The sequence below is a fragment of the Notamacropus eugenii genome, chromosome 6, assembly GCF_028372415.1.
Source record: "Notamacropus eugenii isolate mMacEug1 chromosome 6, mMacEug1.pri_v2, whole genome shotgun sequence".
NCBI lineage: Eukaryota > Metazoa > Chordata > Mammalia > Diprotodontia > Macropodidae > Notamacropus > Notamacropus eugenii.
In genome coordinates this window covers 314,309,772-314,328,514 of record NC_092877.1, presented here as the reverse complement: position 1 = coordinate 314,328,514, position 18,743 = coordinate 314,309,772, and the positions used below count along the sequence as shown (strand labels likewise).

The following is an 18,743-nucleotide window of genomic DNA, read 5'->3' as shown; positions in this document are numbered from 1 at the left end:
TAAAGTTTGCAGACTGAAGACTTAAAACTTCTGTTTTGAAGCATAACCTTAGCAAGGACATACCATCATAAACCTTTTATCTATAATTACAGAATGAATTTTCATTCTAAATAAAATTCCAGATTATCAGCAAACAACTATTAATATTTTGGGAGACAAGAAGGCTGGGCACCCTAGAATCAAACTTGGCTCATAAGGTATAGCTGATATGGTCACTTTAGGGGGATGTGAAAGAACTTTTAAAAAAATATTTATCTATTTTTAGTGTTCCTTTTTAAAAAAATTTTGAGGTCCAAATTCTCTCCGTTCCTCCCACCCCTCCCCACCTGCTAAGAAGGCAAGCAACATATAAATTATACATGTGAAATCATGCAAAATGTATTCCACATTAGTCATGCCACCAAGAAAGAAAAAAAAATAAAGTGAGTAAATTATATTTCAATTTGTACTCAAAGAGTTCATCAGTTGTCTCTTTGGAGGTAGATAGCATTTTTTCATCATTGATCACTGAAAGAATTCTTAAGAAGGACAAGTATGTGGTTTTAGTGACCTTAAGGAGGGCAACTACATGGCTTTATGCTTTCTGGGCTACTCTCTTGCTTCCTTGACCAGCATGAGCCTACTCCACAGAGACTTAGATACTTAATCCTTATCTGAGTACCTAAGGGAAAAGTAGTCTACATCCCTCTGTCACTGGCTTCTTCCAGTACATAAATTCTTTCTGCCCTGAAACATTTCCTTCTACCATCTCTTGAGCTGATTGAGTCTCTCCTTTAATTTTATACTGAACAATTATCCTTCCCGCTCATGTACCCTAGACTAACAAGCACAGATGTTACATATCTGATGTAACATCATTACGTAATGTATTTAATGATTTTGATACTGAGATCACTTTTTTTGGACACGAGAGCACACCCAAGTGCCTACTACAGGGCTTTGCATATAATAGGTACTGTCTGTTAAATTGAATTGAAATATTTATTGAATTTCCACCTTTGATTAAGAAGTTTCTAACAAAGAAGTGTTACTAGAACACATCTTCTTTGCTAACAGATATTACTGTAATACATTTCACTAAAATGGCTTCTTTTCTTTAGATGCAGAAAGCAAGGAACTGTATCATTCATAGAAAAATGACAAAAAAAACCCCAGAAGATCCCAGGTATAAAAGGAATTAACTTTTTGTTAAACACATTTAAGAGAAAAACTTGGCTACTTCTCTTCAAGAGAAATATACTAATGTTTGTTGCCTTTGTTCTTCTCTGAGTTTTCTCTCTTCCCAATTTCTGTCAACTTCAGTCACTCAGATTGGCAATCTTGGGGTCATGAATTCCTCACTTTCCCTCACCCCACATCTCACCAGCTGCCAATGTGTTTGCTTCTACCTCTTCACTCAGATGGTCACCACTTTTCCCTTGGATTACTGTACAAACCTCATCAGTCTCCCTGCCCCAGTCTATCCTCTCCACACAGCTACCAAGCTGATTTTCCTATGAGAGGGTACGAGCATGTTATTATTGTTAACTTATTACAATAAATCCTAGTAGCTTCCTAATGCCTCTAGGATCAAATAGAACCTCTTAAGCTTGTCATTTAAAGTCCTTCACAACACGGCTCAAACTCACTTTACCACCCTTGTTCTATTTCCATTCACTCTCTGCACAGCATCACATTTTCCTTCATGCTTTTGGTGGCCCAGCTGGACTGACAGGCTATTTCTCAACCACAAGGCACTCCCTCTATTATCTCTGGACTTTGTACTAGCTGATTCCATGCTTCCCTTCTGGATCTCAGAATTCTGTCTCCTTCACACTCAGCTCAAGCATCATCTGCTACCCAAAGCTTTTGCTGATGTCCTCCAGCTACCAGACTACCCTGTATTTATTTTGTACACATTTAGATAAAAAGTCACTTAGCCTCTCAGTGCTCTAGGCAACTCTTCAAGACTAGGAATTGAATTTCCTCATGTGAAAATTCTTTCTGCCAATGAAATCACAGGTCTAGTCCCTACCCATACACTTACACATGCTCAGGTTGTATCCCACAGAATGTGAGCTCCTTGGCAACAAAGACCATTTTATTTTTGTCTTTGTATCTCCAGGGCCTAGCACAGTGGCTGGCAGACAGGTATTTCCTTGACTCTAGGTGAGTGATTTACAATAGTCCTGTAGAGTGGGCAGATCACAGATGAAAAAGCCAAGGCCTTGGGTTATCCATCTCTTACCTGAAACAACCTCTGAAACTGGGGATTTGGAATTTTAGAGGTCTGAAATATGTCTTCAATGGTGTCCTCATCATCTTCATCTCTGTTAACCAAGCTCATGGAGTCAATCAAAGCATCAACTGCAGACAGCTGAGCCTCTGAAATCAAGCACAAAGAGACAGAGTAAAACAATTATTCCCTCTGTTTTGGTCCACTAAAATTCTTTTTTGCTCTCTTCTGTTTATGATTACACTTATGTCATTATAGCACATCACAAGAAAGAGTTTTAATTTTAGTAGTCACTAGGACACATGCAGATGGAATCCAACTCTGGAAAAAGTCCATTCGTAAGTACGTGTCTTCAATGAGTTAGACAGAGAAATGCCTATTTACAATGTTGTAGTGATGCGATCAGTCTTTTACAAACTGCATCCAAACCAAGCAGCTGCTACACGACCTTAGACAGAGTGCGTACTTAACAAATACCTGCTGACTCATTTCTATCCATCTTTTGGACCCTGCCCTTCCAAACGGGTCAGCCAAAACCACAACGTATTAAAGGGTTCGAAATAAAAACACTTCTGGTTAAACGGTTACATGCAGCTATTATTCTCTGGATGAAACTGGTTCTATATCATTACCAGTCACTAAACAGAAGTACTGAAGACTACTTCAGTAAACAGTTATTGAAAATCAATACATGCTTGTTTCTCAACTTCTCTTGGCAGAGCTACTATAAAATAGAGTTAAATTTCTGCTTATTTAACTAGAAACATTTTTGCTATCTCTCTCCCCTCCCTCTCCCTCCATTCCTTCTGATCCCCTCCTTTTTCATTTTTTTGGGACAGGGTGTCCCCAAATCACCCAGGCTAGAAGTACAGGCCTACTCACTGCACTAGGATAGGCACATGAGTTCTGATGGGCTCCACTTTCTGAACTTGGTTGGTTCATTCCTTGCTAGGTAACTCAGCAGCTGCCCATTTTTGAAGGCTCACCATATTGATGTCAAACTTAATATGGACACTTTACTGATCTAGCCCACTGCAGTTCAGAACTCCAGAGCTCAAGATATCCTTCAGGGTCAGTCTTCCCAGTAACAGGGACTATAGGCTTGTACCACCATGTCCAGATCCCTTTACTAACAAAATGTATGGACTACTCATCTATCCTGTTGTGTCTCTTCCCTTTATGAGAACTGGATTATTAAAGCCACAAAATCATTTCCAACATTAGTAAAACAAGTCAAAAATCTTATACTATTAGAAGTGAATTAATACCATCATCGTGGTACATGAAGATAAAATATTTTGCTAAATCCCTGGTCCCTCTGTTTCCAAACAGAAACATTTCAGTGACATAAGATTTCCTAAGAACATCTGGTGTTTAGAATTACTTAGTGAATGAAAGGAGAAACTCCCTTACCTGTGGGAGTACACTTTTTATTGTTTCTCAAGGAGGAAAACAGGTATTGCCTTAAGTCTTCCATGTAGGGCAGCTGTATATACACTAAGCACTGTAACAGAAAGAAAAGTAATGAGAGAAGCAACTAAATGAGGGGGAAGAGTGTGGCTGACTCTCACTCACTCTGTAAAAGCACTGAAACACACGGACAGAGCAAACCAGGCTGCTACACATGTGCTTCATGCCAAGCAAAGTATTTTACTCTTGCTGTAATTGCCCACAAACACAGTTTTGGGACCACTGAATGTTGAACAAATTTATTTTTAAATAAAGATAATACAGGAGAAATACTTCAAAAACATGACATTCGGATTCTCTCAGCATACTTGGGAGTGAGAAAAGTCTCCATGGCTGGAATCCTGGCACCATGACCTTCCAATAGCCAGGAGGGCTCCCTTGAGAGGACAGCAAAGTGCCACATCCATGAAATGGAAGGTAGCCCAGGTAGTATTTCAAACATGAAGGTGCTTCAGCAAACAGAATGTAAAGATAATAAACCATATATCTCATTCTCACTGGTCAGTCATCACTCCTACTTGTAAAACAAAATAATGTTGCCTATTCTCTTACGACCTTAATATTCAACTCAAAAACATGCAAAAACTTCTATTATGGAAAGAAGGCACTGTGCTAGGTGAGGGAGCACAGTTGGCCTTGGCATAGACTGCTTTTCAGGAGCTTCCAATCCAAGATGGAGAAAGACATGAGAGGAAGATCACTTATTGTTTGTGCTGATGGTGGAAGTAGCTAGAAAAGGTTCATGAATGAGGTAACGCCTGAGTGAGGTATCAAAAAAAGGGAAGTTGTGTGTGTGTGGAGGGAGGAAGAGAGATTGAGAGAGACAGAAGACATCAAGAAAACACTCTGTAAAATCCTGACCCAAAGACAAAAAAAAGGTAGAGAGAGGAGTCTGTTCCAAGGATGGGAAATGGTAGAGACCAAGGCATGATGCCAGAAAAGGGCAGGAAATGGATGGTAGATTGGAATGAATCTGGTCCTCCTGCTATGTAGAGTAAGTAAAGGATAAGAGTGGGATATAAAAGGTTGAAGCAAGACTGTACTCTAAGGGTTTCAGATGATAAGAAATTTATACTTTACTCAGTTGGCAACAAAAAGCCATTAAAATTTTTGGAATAGGAGAATGATGATCAGAATGGTGTATCAGGACGATTACTGAGGCAGCCTTTTGTCTTGAATTTGGCTCTGATACTTACTAGCTGTGAGATACTGTTTAAGTCACTTAACCTATCCACCTCCGTTTCTTCAATGGTAAAATAAAGATAAGAGAACCTAACTCATATGTAACTGTGAGGATCAAATGAGATAAACACCTGTAAAGGTGTTATCTTAGCCCAGTGCCCAATACATGGTAGGCAATTAATAAAGGCTTATTTTCTTGCTTGCTTGCTTCCTTCCTTCCCCACTCTGGTACATCTTTAATTTACCTTTCAAATTGATCTTCCTTCAGCACAAGTCTGACCATGTCACCCTCCTATTCATTCATATCTCCAGGATCAAATATAAAATCCTCTGCTTTTTTAAAGGCCTTAATAATCTGGCCCCTTTCTACTTCTCCAGTGTCCTTATACCCTACTCCCCTCCATGTGCTCTGTCATCAGGGATGCTGGGCTCCTTGCTATACCTCACACCTGACCTGTATTTTTCACTAGGGTCTCCCATGATTGGAACTCTCTACCTCCTCTTCTCAGCCTCTGAGCTTCCCAAGCTGCCTTCAAACTTCAAACTTGTACAAGGTTTTCCCAGATCTCCTTAATTTTAGTGCTGTCTCCTTGAGCCTACCCTCAATTTATCCTGTCTACAAGTTATTTACACGTTGTCTCCCTCATCAGACTGTCAACTCCCTGAAAACGGAATGTTTTGTGCTTGGCCACAAACCAGAGACATTCTATACAGACCTCTGTCACATAGTTAAGAGGTGAAATGACAGAGAAATGGAGCAGCATTCTGACACAAAAGAAGCGCTAAGGAGGGAAAGCTTTTTTCTTTTTAGAATCGGAGAAACCTAAGAATGTTTGCCAAAAGATAGCAAAGAGTCAAGAGGAGAGTAAAATGAAGACGAATGAGAGGAAGTAACAGTTGAAAAAAGGCCCTAGATAAGATGAAAGAGGATGGGACCAGAGAAATCAAAAGAACAGATAGAGAAATGAAACTTACTGAGGAATAAGGATAATTCTCAGATCAAAAGAACAGTGAAAACGATGGATAACAATACTAAGAAACTCTGAGGAGAGAGGAGGGAATTCCTGACAGATCTCAATCTTGACAATAAATTGAGAGAAAAGGTCGCTTACGATCCATTTGGGAGCTCAAGGAGAAAAGATTTAGAACAAAACATGAAGCAATTCAAGTCCTGCTATAAAAATGCCCTATAAATCAAGAGTGTGAAACCACCACCTACTAATTTAACTGCTCCCTATGGGAAATTTATTAGCTTTTTCAAATTCCTTGGTTAGCTTGTTAGTGGCAACTGGGGAGCTAAAAGTATTAACATCAGGTGTAAACCACGAACAAGGAGGAAAAGAAGAAACGGGAGAAGAGTAAGGCAGGTTTTGTCCTCGTATCTAGGTGCCTGTGACTATGCTGTTTCCTGTTCCAGGAGTACACTCCTCTCTCCTTATTTTGCTGCTGAATTTCTTCAAAGTCCACTTCAAACACCACTCCTCCTAGAAGGCTTTGCCTTCATTCAGCGAGGTGGCCCCACAGTGCGGAGCCTGGGCCTGGAGTCAGCAAGACTGGAGTTCAGCCAAGACTTCAGATACTTACCAGCTGTGTGACCCTGGACAAGTCAATTAACCTCTGTTTGCTTCAGTTTCCTCATTTGTAAAACGGGAAAATAACAGCCCCCACCTCCCTGGGTTATTGTGAGGATCAAATGACTTCATAACTGTAAAGTGCTTAGCACACTGGCATGCAACAAATGCTACATAAATGCTGGCTACAATCGTTATTAGTTATTATTCGCACCTCACATACCCTATTATTTTGCATCTCTAACACAGTGATCATCTGTTTTTTCTTACATCTACAGATGTTATCTAATCTCCTGACCAGACAGGAAGCTCCCTGGGGGCAGCAATTGTAACTTACCTAACTTCGCACAGTCTCCAGAACCCAGCAGGGCGCTTCAGAAGAGAAGGGGGCAGACAGAACATTTGGGGTAAATGAGAATGAACTGAATATGTCGACCAAGTTGTGAGCACGGACGACTAGGAGGACAGTGGTACTGTGAGGAGAGACTGTGGGTTCAGTTTTGGTACTGAGTTTGAGATATCTATGGGATATCCAGATGTCCAAAAGGCAGATGGAGATGTAAGCCCGGAGGCCAGGAGCAGGTCAGAGATGGATAAACAGATCTGAGAGTCATCTGAATAAAGATGATAATTGAATCCATGGGAGTTGACTCTTAGACCTAACCTCTCTCTAGGTAGAAAGCATAAAGAGAAAAGAGAGTCCAGGGTAGTTAGTGGGTGTGACCTAGAGGAAGATGAAGCAAAAGACTGAGAAATAATAGTCAGACTGGCAGGAGGGAGGAGCAGAGTCACAAAAACCTGCAGAGAATATGAAGCAAAGAGGTGACTGACAGTATCACAGGCTTCGGAGCAGCCAAGAAGGATGAGACCATCAGATCTGGCAAGTGAGAGATCATTACTATTGGTGACACTGATTAAAAACTTTTCCACAAACCAATCCAATACTGCATAGAAGTGAAAGAGTTAACAGAGAAAAAAAATCTTTGCAGCAAATTTTCTGATAACAGTCTCATTTCCAAGATATATAGGAACTGATTCAAAATTTATAATAAGAACCAGTCTCCAATGGCTAAATGGTCTAAAGATAAGAATAGGCAGTTCTCAGAACTGCCAAGCTATCTATAGCTATATGACAAAAATGCTCCAAAGTGCTAATAACGAAAGAAATGCAAATTAAAGCAATTCAGAGTTTCTACCTCATGCTCTCAGATTAGCAAAAATGACCAAAAAAAAAAAAGACCAATGTTGGAGGGGTAGTGGGAAAACAGATACTTTGATGTACTGCTGGTACACTTACAAAAGGATTCAAGCATTCTGCAAAACAATTTGGAATCACGCCCCCAAATTTACATGCATGCCCTGCGACCCAACGCTATCACTGAGAGGCTAATTTTCCCAAAGAGATCAAAGAAAAAGGCACACAAAAATATTTATAGCTCTTTAATGGTGACAAAAGGTAAAGTAAAAAGGTGTCCTTCTATTGGGAAGTAGCTTAACAAACTTTGGTATATAAATGTAATGGAATTCTGTTGTGTTTTATGAAACAAGGAAAAAGACAATTCACAGAAAAACAGAAAGACATGTACAAAGTGGTGCAAAGTAAAGTAAGTAAAATTAAAAAAATAACAATTAATACTCTAACATCAACACTGTAAAAAGGATCCACCCTAATTCCCCAGGACTGATAAGAACACTGCCCACTTCATGGCACAGATGGCTAATGTGGGATTTGTTGTGCTTGACTATACTTATGTGACATAGGGGTCTTGTATTTCTTCTTATCCTTTTGTCAGTGGATGGGGGGATGGGATGGAGAAAAAAATGAATTCTCAATAATTGTTGGTTTAAAAAAAAGGAACTGAAGACACTTATTAGTAATACCTACTACAAAAAAAATCCACTTATTACATCTTAAGCCTTTGCTTCAATTAGTCCACAAACTTTCACACTCACCTGTGTAAAATTCTTATGATGTACCATTAAGCATATAGTATTTTCTTCATTTCACAGAAAATTACAGCACAAACAGGAAACGTAATGAAATGTCACTAACTTCATTGATTCAGTTCAATTTTCAAAAATACACTTTGTATCTTAAGTACTCTATACAAATCTTTTCTCTTTAGGAGATCAGGACAGAATAGCACCGACCACAGTATTAATTTAGCTCTTACCTCATAAGCTTGCTTGATAAAAGGAAAAGCTACGCCAACTTGGGGATTAGTTCTTTTGTCATAAGCGTACCGGACAATGGCTACCATGTCTAATTCATCCAATGCATGAATCAAGGAGGAGAGTGCCACTGCTGCTGCCTGGGAAGAGAGAGTCACAGTTCCTGAGCACTTGTCCCAAGGTGTAAAGTTTGTTGCATTATGTCTTCTCATTCTCATGTCAAAGAAGTAAGAAACAGCAAATGGAAACAGTCTACTCTGCACTGCCTTCTATTGGTCTGTGTCAATGCCACAGGAAGTGGAGCTGAAAAGGACCTTGTAGGCCACCTAAGGGAACATTGACATTCTACACACGAACAAAATAAGGTCCAAAGAAGGGAAACTATTTGTCCAAGGTCACACAAGAATCAAGACTCAAGGGCAAGATCCTGAGGCAAGGGCAGTTTCTATTACTTGAAATTCTACCTTTAGACATTTTTTTCTTTATGGACCAACTTTCCTTTTCCATCATTATGATACCCCTTTAAATCTTCTTGGTCTGGATCATTTCAGTGTAATCCTAGCACATCACCAAATCACAGAACTTCTACTCTGAGAGAAGACTCTCTGAAAGGGACAAACGTGAAAATTCTCCCAGGATCACAGACAGAGATCTGGAAGGGACCTCAGAGGTCATCAAGGGCAACCCCAACATTTTACAGATAAGGGAAATGAGTCCCAAAGAAGCTAATGACTTGCTTAGCATCACAAAGCACTTAAAAGTTTTCAAAAAATTCCTTTCCCACACTAAGCTCATGCAGGAAGATAGTAAAAGTACTTTTATTCTCGTTTAACAGATGAGACAACCAAGAGCCAGAAATTGTATGACTACTCCGTGGTTTGTAGCAGGATCCAAAAGTAAGAAAAAAATCCTGATTTCAATTCCCAGTTCTGAAATTTCATAGTTTTATAATCTAATTGGACAAATCAATTGGCCCCTTTAAGTCTGTTTTCTCAAGTGTAAACTGTGGATGATAATACCATTAACCAATCAATCAATATTTATGAAATGCCTACTATGTGCCAGGCACTGTGCTAAGCATTTGTACTCTATACTGCTTTGTGAACCTTAAAGTGCTTAATCATTCAGAGACTACATCCATAAGTAAATTAAAAAAAAAATTTATATACATATATGTAGTTGCTTTTACCATTTCTCCTAGAAATGTTCATTCTTTTCAGAATACCAAACTATTAAGAACTACAAGGGACTTAAAAGATTATCTTTGCCAACTTTCTCATTCTAGTTCTAACAAATGTATGATTCTACATGTCCAGTGTCCGTGCTTCTTTATAATTTTGATAATTAAAGGTCATACATATTTCCCAATGGCATAAGGAAAGACAAATTTTGAGTTTTTTTTTATGAGGACATCATTTCTACAAAATTTCACCTAAACTTATTTTTATGGTCCAAAGATTTAAAGTTATCTCACCTCATCATCTTCTGCAGCAAACACTTTTAGAACTTGGTTTCCCATAAAGAATTTCCTCTGTACCTGCAAGGACAAAGAGAAATGTGGTTTTGATCTAAAGCAAATGAAATAGAGACCTTGTATATTAACTATACTGGGTATGTTACCAAGAAATTCTAATCACATTATTTCCACCAAATAGAATAGTAACCAAAAAAATAATATCCAGGACATCCAGAAGATATTTAATAATGACACAGGGCTGGAGTTCAGGATATAAAGAACTATATGTATAAATCTGAAGATCATGTACAGAGAACTTACAGAAGCAAAGGAGATCAGAGGAGCAAAGAGGGGCAAGGATAGAATCCTGCGAAACACACAGGCAAAGGTTTCCGAAGAATGATAATCTAGCAAAGTATACTGAAAGGTCATCAAACAAGTAGGAGAACCAAGAGGAAGTAACATCACTAAAGAAACAGGAAAAGAGAGGGCCGAGGAGATGGGGTGGTCAACAGTGTCAAAGCTAGAAAGAGGCTAAAGGGAGATGAGGACTAAGAAAAGCCACCTGGCTTAGCCGCTAAGATTGGTGATAACCTTGGAGAGATCATTTTCATTTGAATAGTGGGTGAGAAGCCAGCAATTTTCATGGTCCTTGAAAGGGCTGAGAAATAAGTAGGTAGTAAGTTATATGACTTTTTCTGGGAGTGTGGCAGTAAAAGGGAGGGAGTGTGTGTGTGTGTGTGTGTGTGTTATTTAGTCGATAGAAATCTTTATTATTTAATTTCGCAAGTATGACCTAAAAGTACACGGAGTAAGCTATTAATTAGTCAAAACCAATGCTACCAATGATTTGAAAATCAGTAAACAGGAGGATTGAAAGCAATTTACTGAAAGGAAAATACTTTAAGAAAATGGATATTTATACAAAATTATGAAATGCTTACAGTATTATATAAGCATATACATTGCTGATAGCATTGAAGCAACAGCTGTATAAAGAAGGCAAAAACTAAACTTCAGCAACATGGCCCCCTTGTCTTCTCACTTCCGGACTATCAAGACTGTCTGCTGGGTGGTCTGCCTGCCATAACTCCCCACTCCAGCCCATCTTCTCTTCAGCTGCCAAAGTGATTTTCCTAAAGTCCAAGTCCAGCCATGCCACCCCCACCCTCCCTAACTTCCCTTCCACTCTAACTCAAAAAACTCCAGTAGCTCTCTATCACCGCCAGGATCACACACAAAATCCTCAGACACTCAAAGCCCTTCAAAATCTGGCCTCCCTACTCGACCTTTCCAGTCTTCTTAAACCTTACTCCCCACTATGCAGGCTTCTACCCAGGGACACTGGCTTCCTCGCTGTTCCTTGAACAGGACATTCCATGTATTTTCAATCCAGATATTTTCCTTAGCAGTCCTCCATACCTGAAATGCTTCTGCTCCTCACCTATACTCCTGGCTTCCTTCAAATCATAGTTAAAATCCTACCTTCTACATTATAGTGCCTTTTCTCTAAATTACTTCATACTTATCCTGTATATAGCTTGTTTATACACAGTTGAGTTCCATATTAGACTATGAGATCCTTAAGGACAGGGACCGTTTTTTGCCTTTGTCTGTATCCTCAATGCCTCTGCATGCAGTAGGTATTTAATCAATGCTTATTATTAATGTTATTAACTAACAGAGATAAAGGAATTTCAAAGTTCATGAATATGGAAATGGAACACTTATGGATGTTGGCAAAAAGTAAGGGTATAACCATCTGTCTGAGGTTGAGTGGATAAGATCAGGAGCTGAGATACAGATAAAGACTGTGAGCCAAACACTGAACTCAGTGAGAAAGGAAAGAGAGAATGCTGGGATAACTGGGAGATAACAGTAACCAAAATCTTAACTGGGTGATAAATCTGGATTGAAGGAGAGAATCCTGAAGAAGACGAGCACTCGCCCTGAACTCTCCAACCCCAGCAGGTGGTTAGGGCAATAGGTCTGATGGTGTTTACTGGAGATGAAGAGAGAAAGGACAGACACACAGGTAACAAAACTACTTGCCAGGTATCGTTCAATATTCCATCCTCTGACTCTTCTTTTCCCAGACTATATATCCATAAATTATGGTTGCAAGCATATTGGGCAATGCTGTTCTCTACTGTATTCACAACAGTTAAAACTAAATGTTGAAGTATTGCCAAATACAGATCCTATCTTTGATAGGACTAATCTGTAATTAATAGAGTACATCTCCATATGCTATTAAGGTACTTAAAGACATTTTAAGATGGTTAAATATTTTGTCCAATCAAATGCTAGACAAACTTTTTCTTCCTAAGTAGTATAAAAGTGAATTTTATTTCAAGTAATTCAATGATAAGAAATTCTCAACAAACTGAGTTAATTAGGGTTGCTGTTTTTTTGCCATTTAATTTTGCAACCCTAATAACCCAGTAAAAATGGTAACATATATTCTTGCTTTCAGAGTTTCACAACATTCCTTGAAGTAAATGAACACAACCTGGAGAGTCTCAAACACAGATCTGGGATTCATCAACACACATACAGAATGTATCTGTTCTTGCTGGAAGAATAAACCACATATTTGGGGTAGATTTCTAATGATCTCCAAGGATGAGAACACTGGATAGTACTGGATCTGGTTCACTGCAAACTTTCTTACCATCAGGATATTCTACACACTTCAGCAGACATATATATTATTGTGCAAATCAGACTTGCAGACACACACAAAAGACTCTTTCAGATCATCAAAACACTCCCTAATCCTCACTGAAACATACTTGCCATGATGTATCTGACAGCTATTTGCAAGGCATACAACAATAATGCCATCTGGGGTTATGCAGAACATCAAGTGTTCCTAAAATGCTTACTAACTCTTGGATATTTTTTAAGCCAGACTAATTTTTTTCACATCCAAAGGTTACGGGCTTTAGCTAGGGTATATAAGAAAAAAGGAAAACTTAAGATTTACAAATAAATTTGTTAATCAAGCATCTCTTCGGTATTTATCTGGTTATTAATTCTACAGCTGAATCTATCAGGTCCCTCTGGGAGTAGTAGGGAGGGAACTCCCACTACTAATGCATATTAGGACCTCCTCTTGTCCACATCTTTCCACAAGTTAACCACAAGGGACCCACCAAATACATTAGGGACCTTCTTCATATCCTGAGGATACCAATCTCTGCACCAACAAACACTGTCTAAAACATGTTACTCCTAAACCAACTTTATATTCTATAACTCTGTGTTAGAGGGATAAAGGGTAAGTGTGGCTGGCTTAATTCCATAATTCATGAGCTAGTCAGCTCTCTGGTTTCTGAACTGAGCAAATGCCATCAGAAAAGGAGAGAGTGAAGATTAGAGAGTGGAAATGGTAAAAGGGACAATCTGCAGGAGAAGACAAGATGCAATCCCTTGTGCATGTAGAGGGGCTTGTAATCTGATTCTCCAGTCTGACAGGACTAAAGAATCCAGGATCACTTCTATGCCCCAATGAGGCACTAGAGGAAGACTGAAGAGCCCATGTATTAATGATAGGTAAGTATGATCTCTGAGTGAGTAGTTAGGAAAACAGTTTATACTTGCTTTGCACACAAATGTGGGAAAAATACTGTACCTGAGAAGATGTACAGAATCCCAAAACAGAGAAGCATTTTCCTTCTGATTTGTATTTCATTTCCACCTTGTCCACTTTAGAGAAAGGAATGATATCACTCCCATAGCGGAATCCTGGAGAACAAGAGAAAAGTATCTAGTAGGCATAGGGGCCTACATTTTTCATCAACTGAAATTAGCTCTACATACACATTAACAAAGTATACATACCCCAGAGCTACCCTCTATATTCTGCTTTCTGGAATTTAAGTCAAACTACTTTCTCCTATGATCAAGAAAAAAAGGAAACACATATATACTCACCACAAACAGCATACACATTTTACAGACCACTAAGAAACAGCCCTATTTCTTGAGTAGCACCTCCTAGGATGCAGTTAATTACCCTAATGACTACCAGACTGAAAGAAAAGCAAGGAAGCAAGCACAATACATGAAGTAATACTTCAAACATAAGCCTCGGCTGACTACAGGACAACCACGATTTGCAAACATAGTAACAAATACATTTTTCCACAAATCAGGAGACACATATCACAGAAGATGTCTGTAGGAAATTTACAGAGTAATGTCTTAAAAACAAATATTATAGCTTGCCATACACTTGAAAGAAAAAAGATCTAAAACCTTCATTTTTAAATAATTAAACTGATCATTTACATTCTCTTTTTTTTTCTGGAGTGAGGCTACATATTTTTTTCCTTTTTAATTACTTATGTCAGTTTCATAAAAGCAGGCTCTTGGTTTCTTACTAAATATGCATCTCTGTTCTCACAGACTCACTCAAGGAAAGTTACTGGCCTTCTTCCACTGGTGAAGGAGAGCACAGTTACCACACTAAGAGGCTTATGGCTTGGACGGAGAAACGAACAGCAGGCATAGCTATGAGAAATGAGATGAGCCTATGATCACAGTGACTGTTGGCTCTTATCACTCTCTTGTTTCTGTCATATTTTTTTAAGTAAAAAAGAAGCAAATTTCCTGGTTCCATGAAATGTCTTTAGCAACTTAAAAACAAAACTGAGGACTAACATCTAAAAAAAAACCTAACTAGGAAATCTAACTAGGAAACACAGCTCATGATACAAATGTCTAAGCAAAATAGTTTTCTAATTTTTCCATGTGTCATCAGTCAACCTCTAACTTTAACAGGAATCCAAACATTCAAACTAGGATTATCTTATAATTTTTGGCCAACCTACTTAAAGATCAAGTAAGTAGCTCTATAACTTTATTTGGGGGAGGAGGTGTATTCGTTACGTCTGCAAAAATATAGTTATTTGCCCCCTACATGGACTCACCTACCCTCTAGTCTCTCCATTTGAAGTTAGGAGGCTTGAGGTGGAGGGACAGGGATATAATAGTTGAGAGCAATGAAAAGGTAAGAGAGAGCTGAAAGGAAACTCTCTGCTTTTGGACCCCACGTCACTGAAGTTTAGTCAGCAATGGACAGCTGTAGAATAGAAAAAATGGGGTCTATGGCCAGGCAAGAGGAAGAAACAGGTAACGGCACAGGTCCCCAGGAGCACAGAGGAATATTGTTTTGTTTTTTAATTTACAAACAAGTATGGAATTCTGTACAATGTAGAGTGACAACTAATACGTGCGTGTGCACACACACGTACACACACAGACACACCCCCCCCCCCCCCCCCAAAGAACCACATTTCTATCTTAACTATCTGTTTGGGATCTAGCAATTCTAACACTTAAATGTCATCTAGACTCTCTTGGTCTGTAAGGCAAGGGTTAGGTCAGGGCTACTCCTCATTAACATGGATATATTACACCAAATGGGGACTAATATGATTCTAAGGATCCTAACAAATATAAAATACTAAATCAAAGTAAATGATTTTCACTGTCCTTCAAACTAACTTAGGAAGCGAAACCACAGAAACCTATTTACCAGAAATATTCACCATAGAAGAGAAAAATAAAGTTAAGCCAAAAGTTATTTAAGTCTTATAAATGCAAGCATGCTCTTAGCGAGCAGGTCTCAAAATTTTAAATAAATTGGGTATGAAATTCATTCCTTGGGCACTTAAAAGTTAGGAAGATAGAACATCAGAACATACTTCAAGTCATGCGGTCCCAGATCCATGGGATGAGCTGAATGGCCTGGTAAATTCTTATTTCAAATTTCTACACCATCACAACTCAGAGGAGCAGACTTCTTTAAGCCCACTGAAGGATGCAATGCTACATGTCAAGTCAGTCACTTCTTCTAACATAAACCCTGACCTGCCTCACCCCTCACTCGGTGTGCCAAGGGGAAGGCCAGACCGCGTACCTTGGATGGTGTCTTCCTTCTGGACTTCAGTTTCATCGTCATCATTTAAGCAGTAAACAGTTTCCTTTTGGATATCTTCTTTCCTTAGAGTTCTGGCATCTACAACGGTCCAACTTTTTTTTACTTTCTCCTGAGTAACCTTATTTCCAAAAGAAAAGTAGAAATGAGCGAGGACTTACAAATCTTCAAAACCTAGCCATTTTGATCTTTGTAAGAAGCATGTCTAGAGCCTTCTCTTTGATTCCCAAACACAATTTAAATAAACTGCTCTAGTAACCTGTCTTGTTTTTGTTTAGTTATTTTATCTTTTTAATTGATGCATTTTTTTCAATCTCCTACCCAATGAGACAATAAAAGATAAAAAAAGGTGATTCTACAAATTTATATAACAAATAATGAATGCATATAAACACGTCTGATACAATGTTCTACACCTATACGCTTGACCACTGCTGACATGAAAAGAGTGGGGTGCATTCTCTCAGTTCTTTTCTGGAATCAAGGCTGATCGTTATAACTGCACAATAACTGGTTTCATTGGGTGTTTTTGGTGGTTGTTATTCTTTCTCTCCATCACTGTAGTGACTGTGTATGATGGTTTCCTGACTGGCACTCCCTCTCCTCCGTGCCAGTTCATATAAATCTTCCTTGACTTCTTCAAATTCATCTTGCTCCCTTACACTCATGCCACTCCCGAATCAATGGGCATCTGCTGTTTCAGTGATTTGCCACTACAAAAATTACTGCTGTGAATATTCTCCGTCTGGGTCAAAGGCAGCTCTTTCAGAAATGGTCAGACCAAGTCTTTGCTATTTCATTTGCTGACACATGTAAGAGAGCAGGTGTCAGAGGCAACAACAGTTCATTTTGTCATCAATCAATCGACAGGTGTTTATGAAGGGCTTCCTTTGAGTCAAACCCTGTGCTAGGGATTAGGGATTATACAGTCAAAAAATTAAACCACTCCTGCCCTTAAAGAACTTACATTCTATCAGAAAAGACAACTTCTATATAAAAATAAAGATATGCAGAACCCATGTAATGTTAATTTAAAGAGGAGGGTGTCACCAGCAGTCTGAGCAAACACTTAAGGTTTCAGGTAGAAGATTACCTTTGAGCAGAGAGTTCTAAAGAAAATAAGGGATTTTTAAAAGGTACAGGAAGTATGGTATACGTGCATCCTAGTATGAGGGAAAGCCAACACAAAGGCACTGATAATCTATGTGAGTAGAGCGTACCCTCTTGGGCCTTTTCAGTGCTTGGGAGACCACTGGATGGTGCTAAATGTGTAACTATGAAAAGGTATACTTATACTCCCAGGTCTAGGGCTCTTAAGAGGGGACAGTCACTTTCTTGTCAATACATCAGTAAGGAAAGCCTGGAACAGAAACTTGTGCCACTGATTCTCAGAAATAACTCAAAACAATAAAGCCTCTACGTGAACTGACAAAGATTACTTTCTAAGACTTCTACACTTTGGACATCTTTCTTTGGATTTAAAAAAAAAGAATTGGAAGAGAAGGGCTTAGAACAAGTAAGAAAAACATGCTAAGTTGGTAAGGAAATTATTACGGATCAGACTTTGCCTCACAATAGAAACTACTTCATTTATGAGCCAAGTTGCAGCCTAGCTCAAGAGGACTTTCATAAAATCAAGCAGCATTTCTATTATGACAGTGCAGAATGTAAGAAGACTAGGAGACCAGCCTATGTTGAGCCATTTATCTGAAAAGGGAGGAACAATTTAGCCATCAAGACTGCAAATGAAGATGTCAAACCAGATGACTGACTTGAGGCAACATTTTCCCACAAGGAATATGCCTTATTTCTCAGCGTGGAGAAACAAATTTCTTCCAGTGAGAAAACATGTTTAAATACGTATCACAGTCATTTCAAAACTTCCAAATAATCATAAGACTGAAATTTACATTGGAGAAATATTATAGATGAGATTTAAAAAGCAAAAAAGCAGGTGAATTCAGAGGAGCCCTCTCACAGCACCGACAACTCTCTGATTTTATGATGTGCCAATACGTTCCTATCTCTTAAATGTGACTTATGTTCTTGCTTCCCCAAACCCTGGCATTTCTAAACCTTATGACTCTACACACTTACCATTCTTTCCCCCAAACCTGCTACTTCTCCTGATTTTACTTTTTATTTTTAATCACTTGCAAACCATTCTACATGTAAAAGTGATCCCAATTCTATCCCATTTTCTCCACTAAATTGTTTCCCTCTGTCGTTACTACTCTCACTACTTTTTATTCCTGCACTAGCTGTTTTCCTGCTACTTACAAACATGTCTATGTCTTCTCCATCTTCAAAAAACCTTCACTTGATTCAGCTATCTCCATTACCATTCTATAACTCTCCTCCCTCACAATCACTGCCTCCATCCAGTTCCTTTCCTCTTACGCTCTTTCCCTTGTACAATTTGGTTTTCAACTTCATCATTCAATTTCCTCTCTCCACAGTTACCAACAATCTCTTAGATGCTAAATCTGATGGCCTCTTTTTCAATTCTCATCCTTACTGACCTCTCCTGTAGCTTGTGACCCAGTGGATCCCTGCCTTCTCCTGGATTCTCTCTTCTCACCAGGCTTTTGCAACACTGCTCTCTTCCTTCCCCCACCTAACCCGGGTTTTCCTTCATCTAGGTCATGCCCACTAACCATGAGCTTCCCCCAAAGACTCTGTCCTGGGTCCTACTCTCATTTCCTTCTGTATTTTTTTGCTTTTGATCTC

At 38.9% G+C, this 18,743-nt stretch overlaps 1 protein-coding gene across 4 annotated transcripts in view; it reads right to left on the bottom strand.

The window, feature by feature from the left end:
- Positions 1-18,743, bottom strand: part of XRCC5 (X-ray repair cross complementing 5) — a 120,169-nt gene that overhangs the window by 83,223 nt on the left and 18,203 nt on the right. For all 4 annotated transcript variants that reach the window (XR_011968903.1, XM_072617606.1, XM_072617608.1 and 1 more), the window contains exons 8-13: positions 15,996-16,134; positions 13,704-13,816; positions 10,085-10,147; positions 8,613-8,750; positions 3,629-3,719; positions 2,228-2,364 (exon numbers count right to left, since the gene is read on the bottom strand). Coding sequence is in view for 3 of the 4 variants with exons in the window: in XM_072617606.1 (XP_072473707.1) it covers positions 2,228-2,364; positions 3,629-3,719; positions 8,613-8,750; positions 10,085-10,147; positions 13,704-13,816; positions 15,996-16,134 (681 nt within the window). In the remaining variant the exon portion in view is untranslated. The remainder of the gene's footprint in view (positions 1-2,227; positions 2,365-3,628; positions 3,720-8,612; positions 8,751-10,084; positions 10,148-13,703; positions 13,817-15,995; positions 16,135-18,743) is intronic.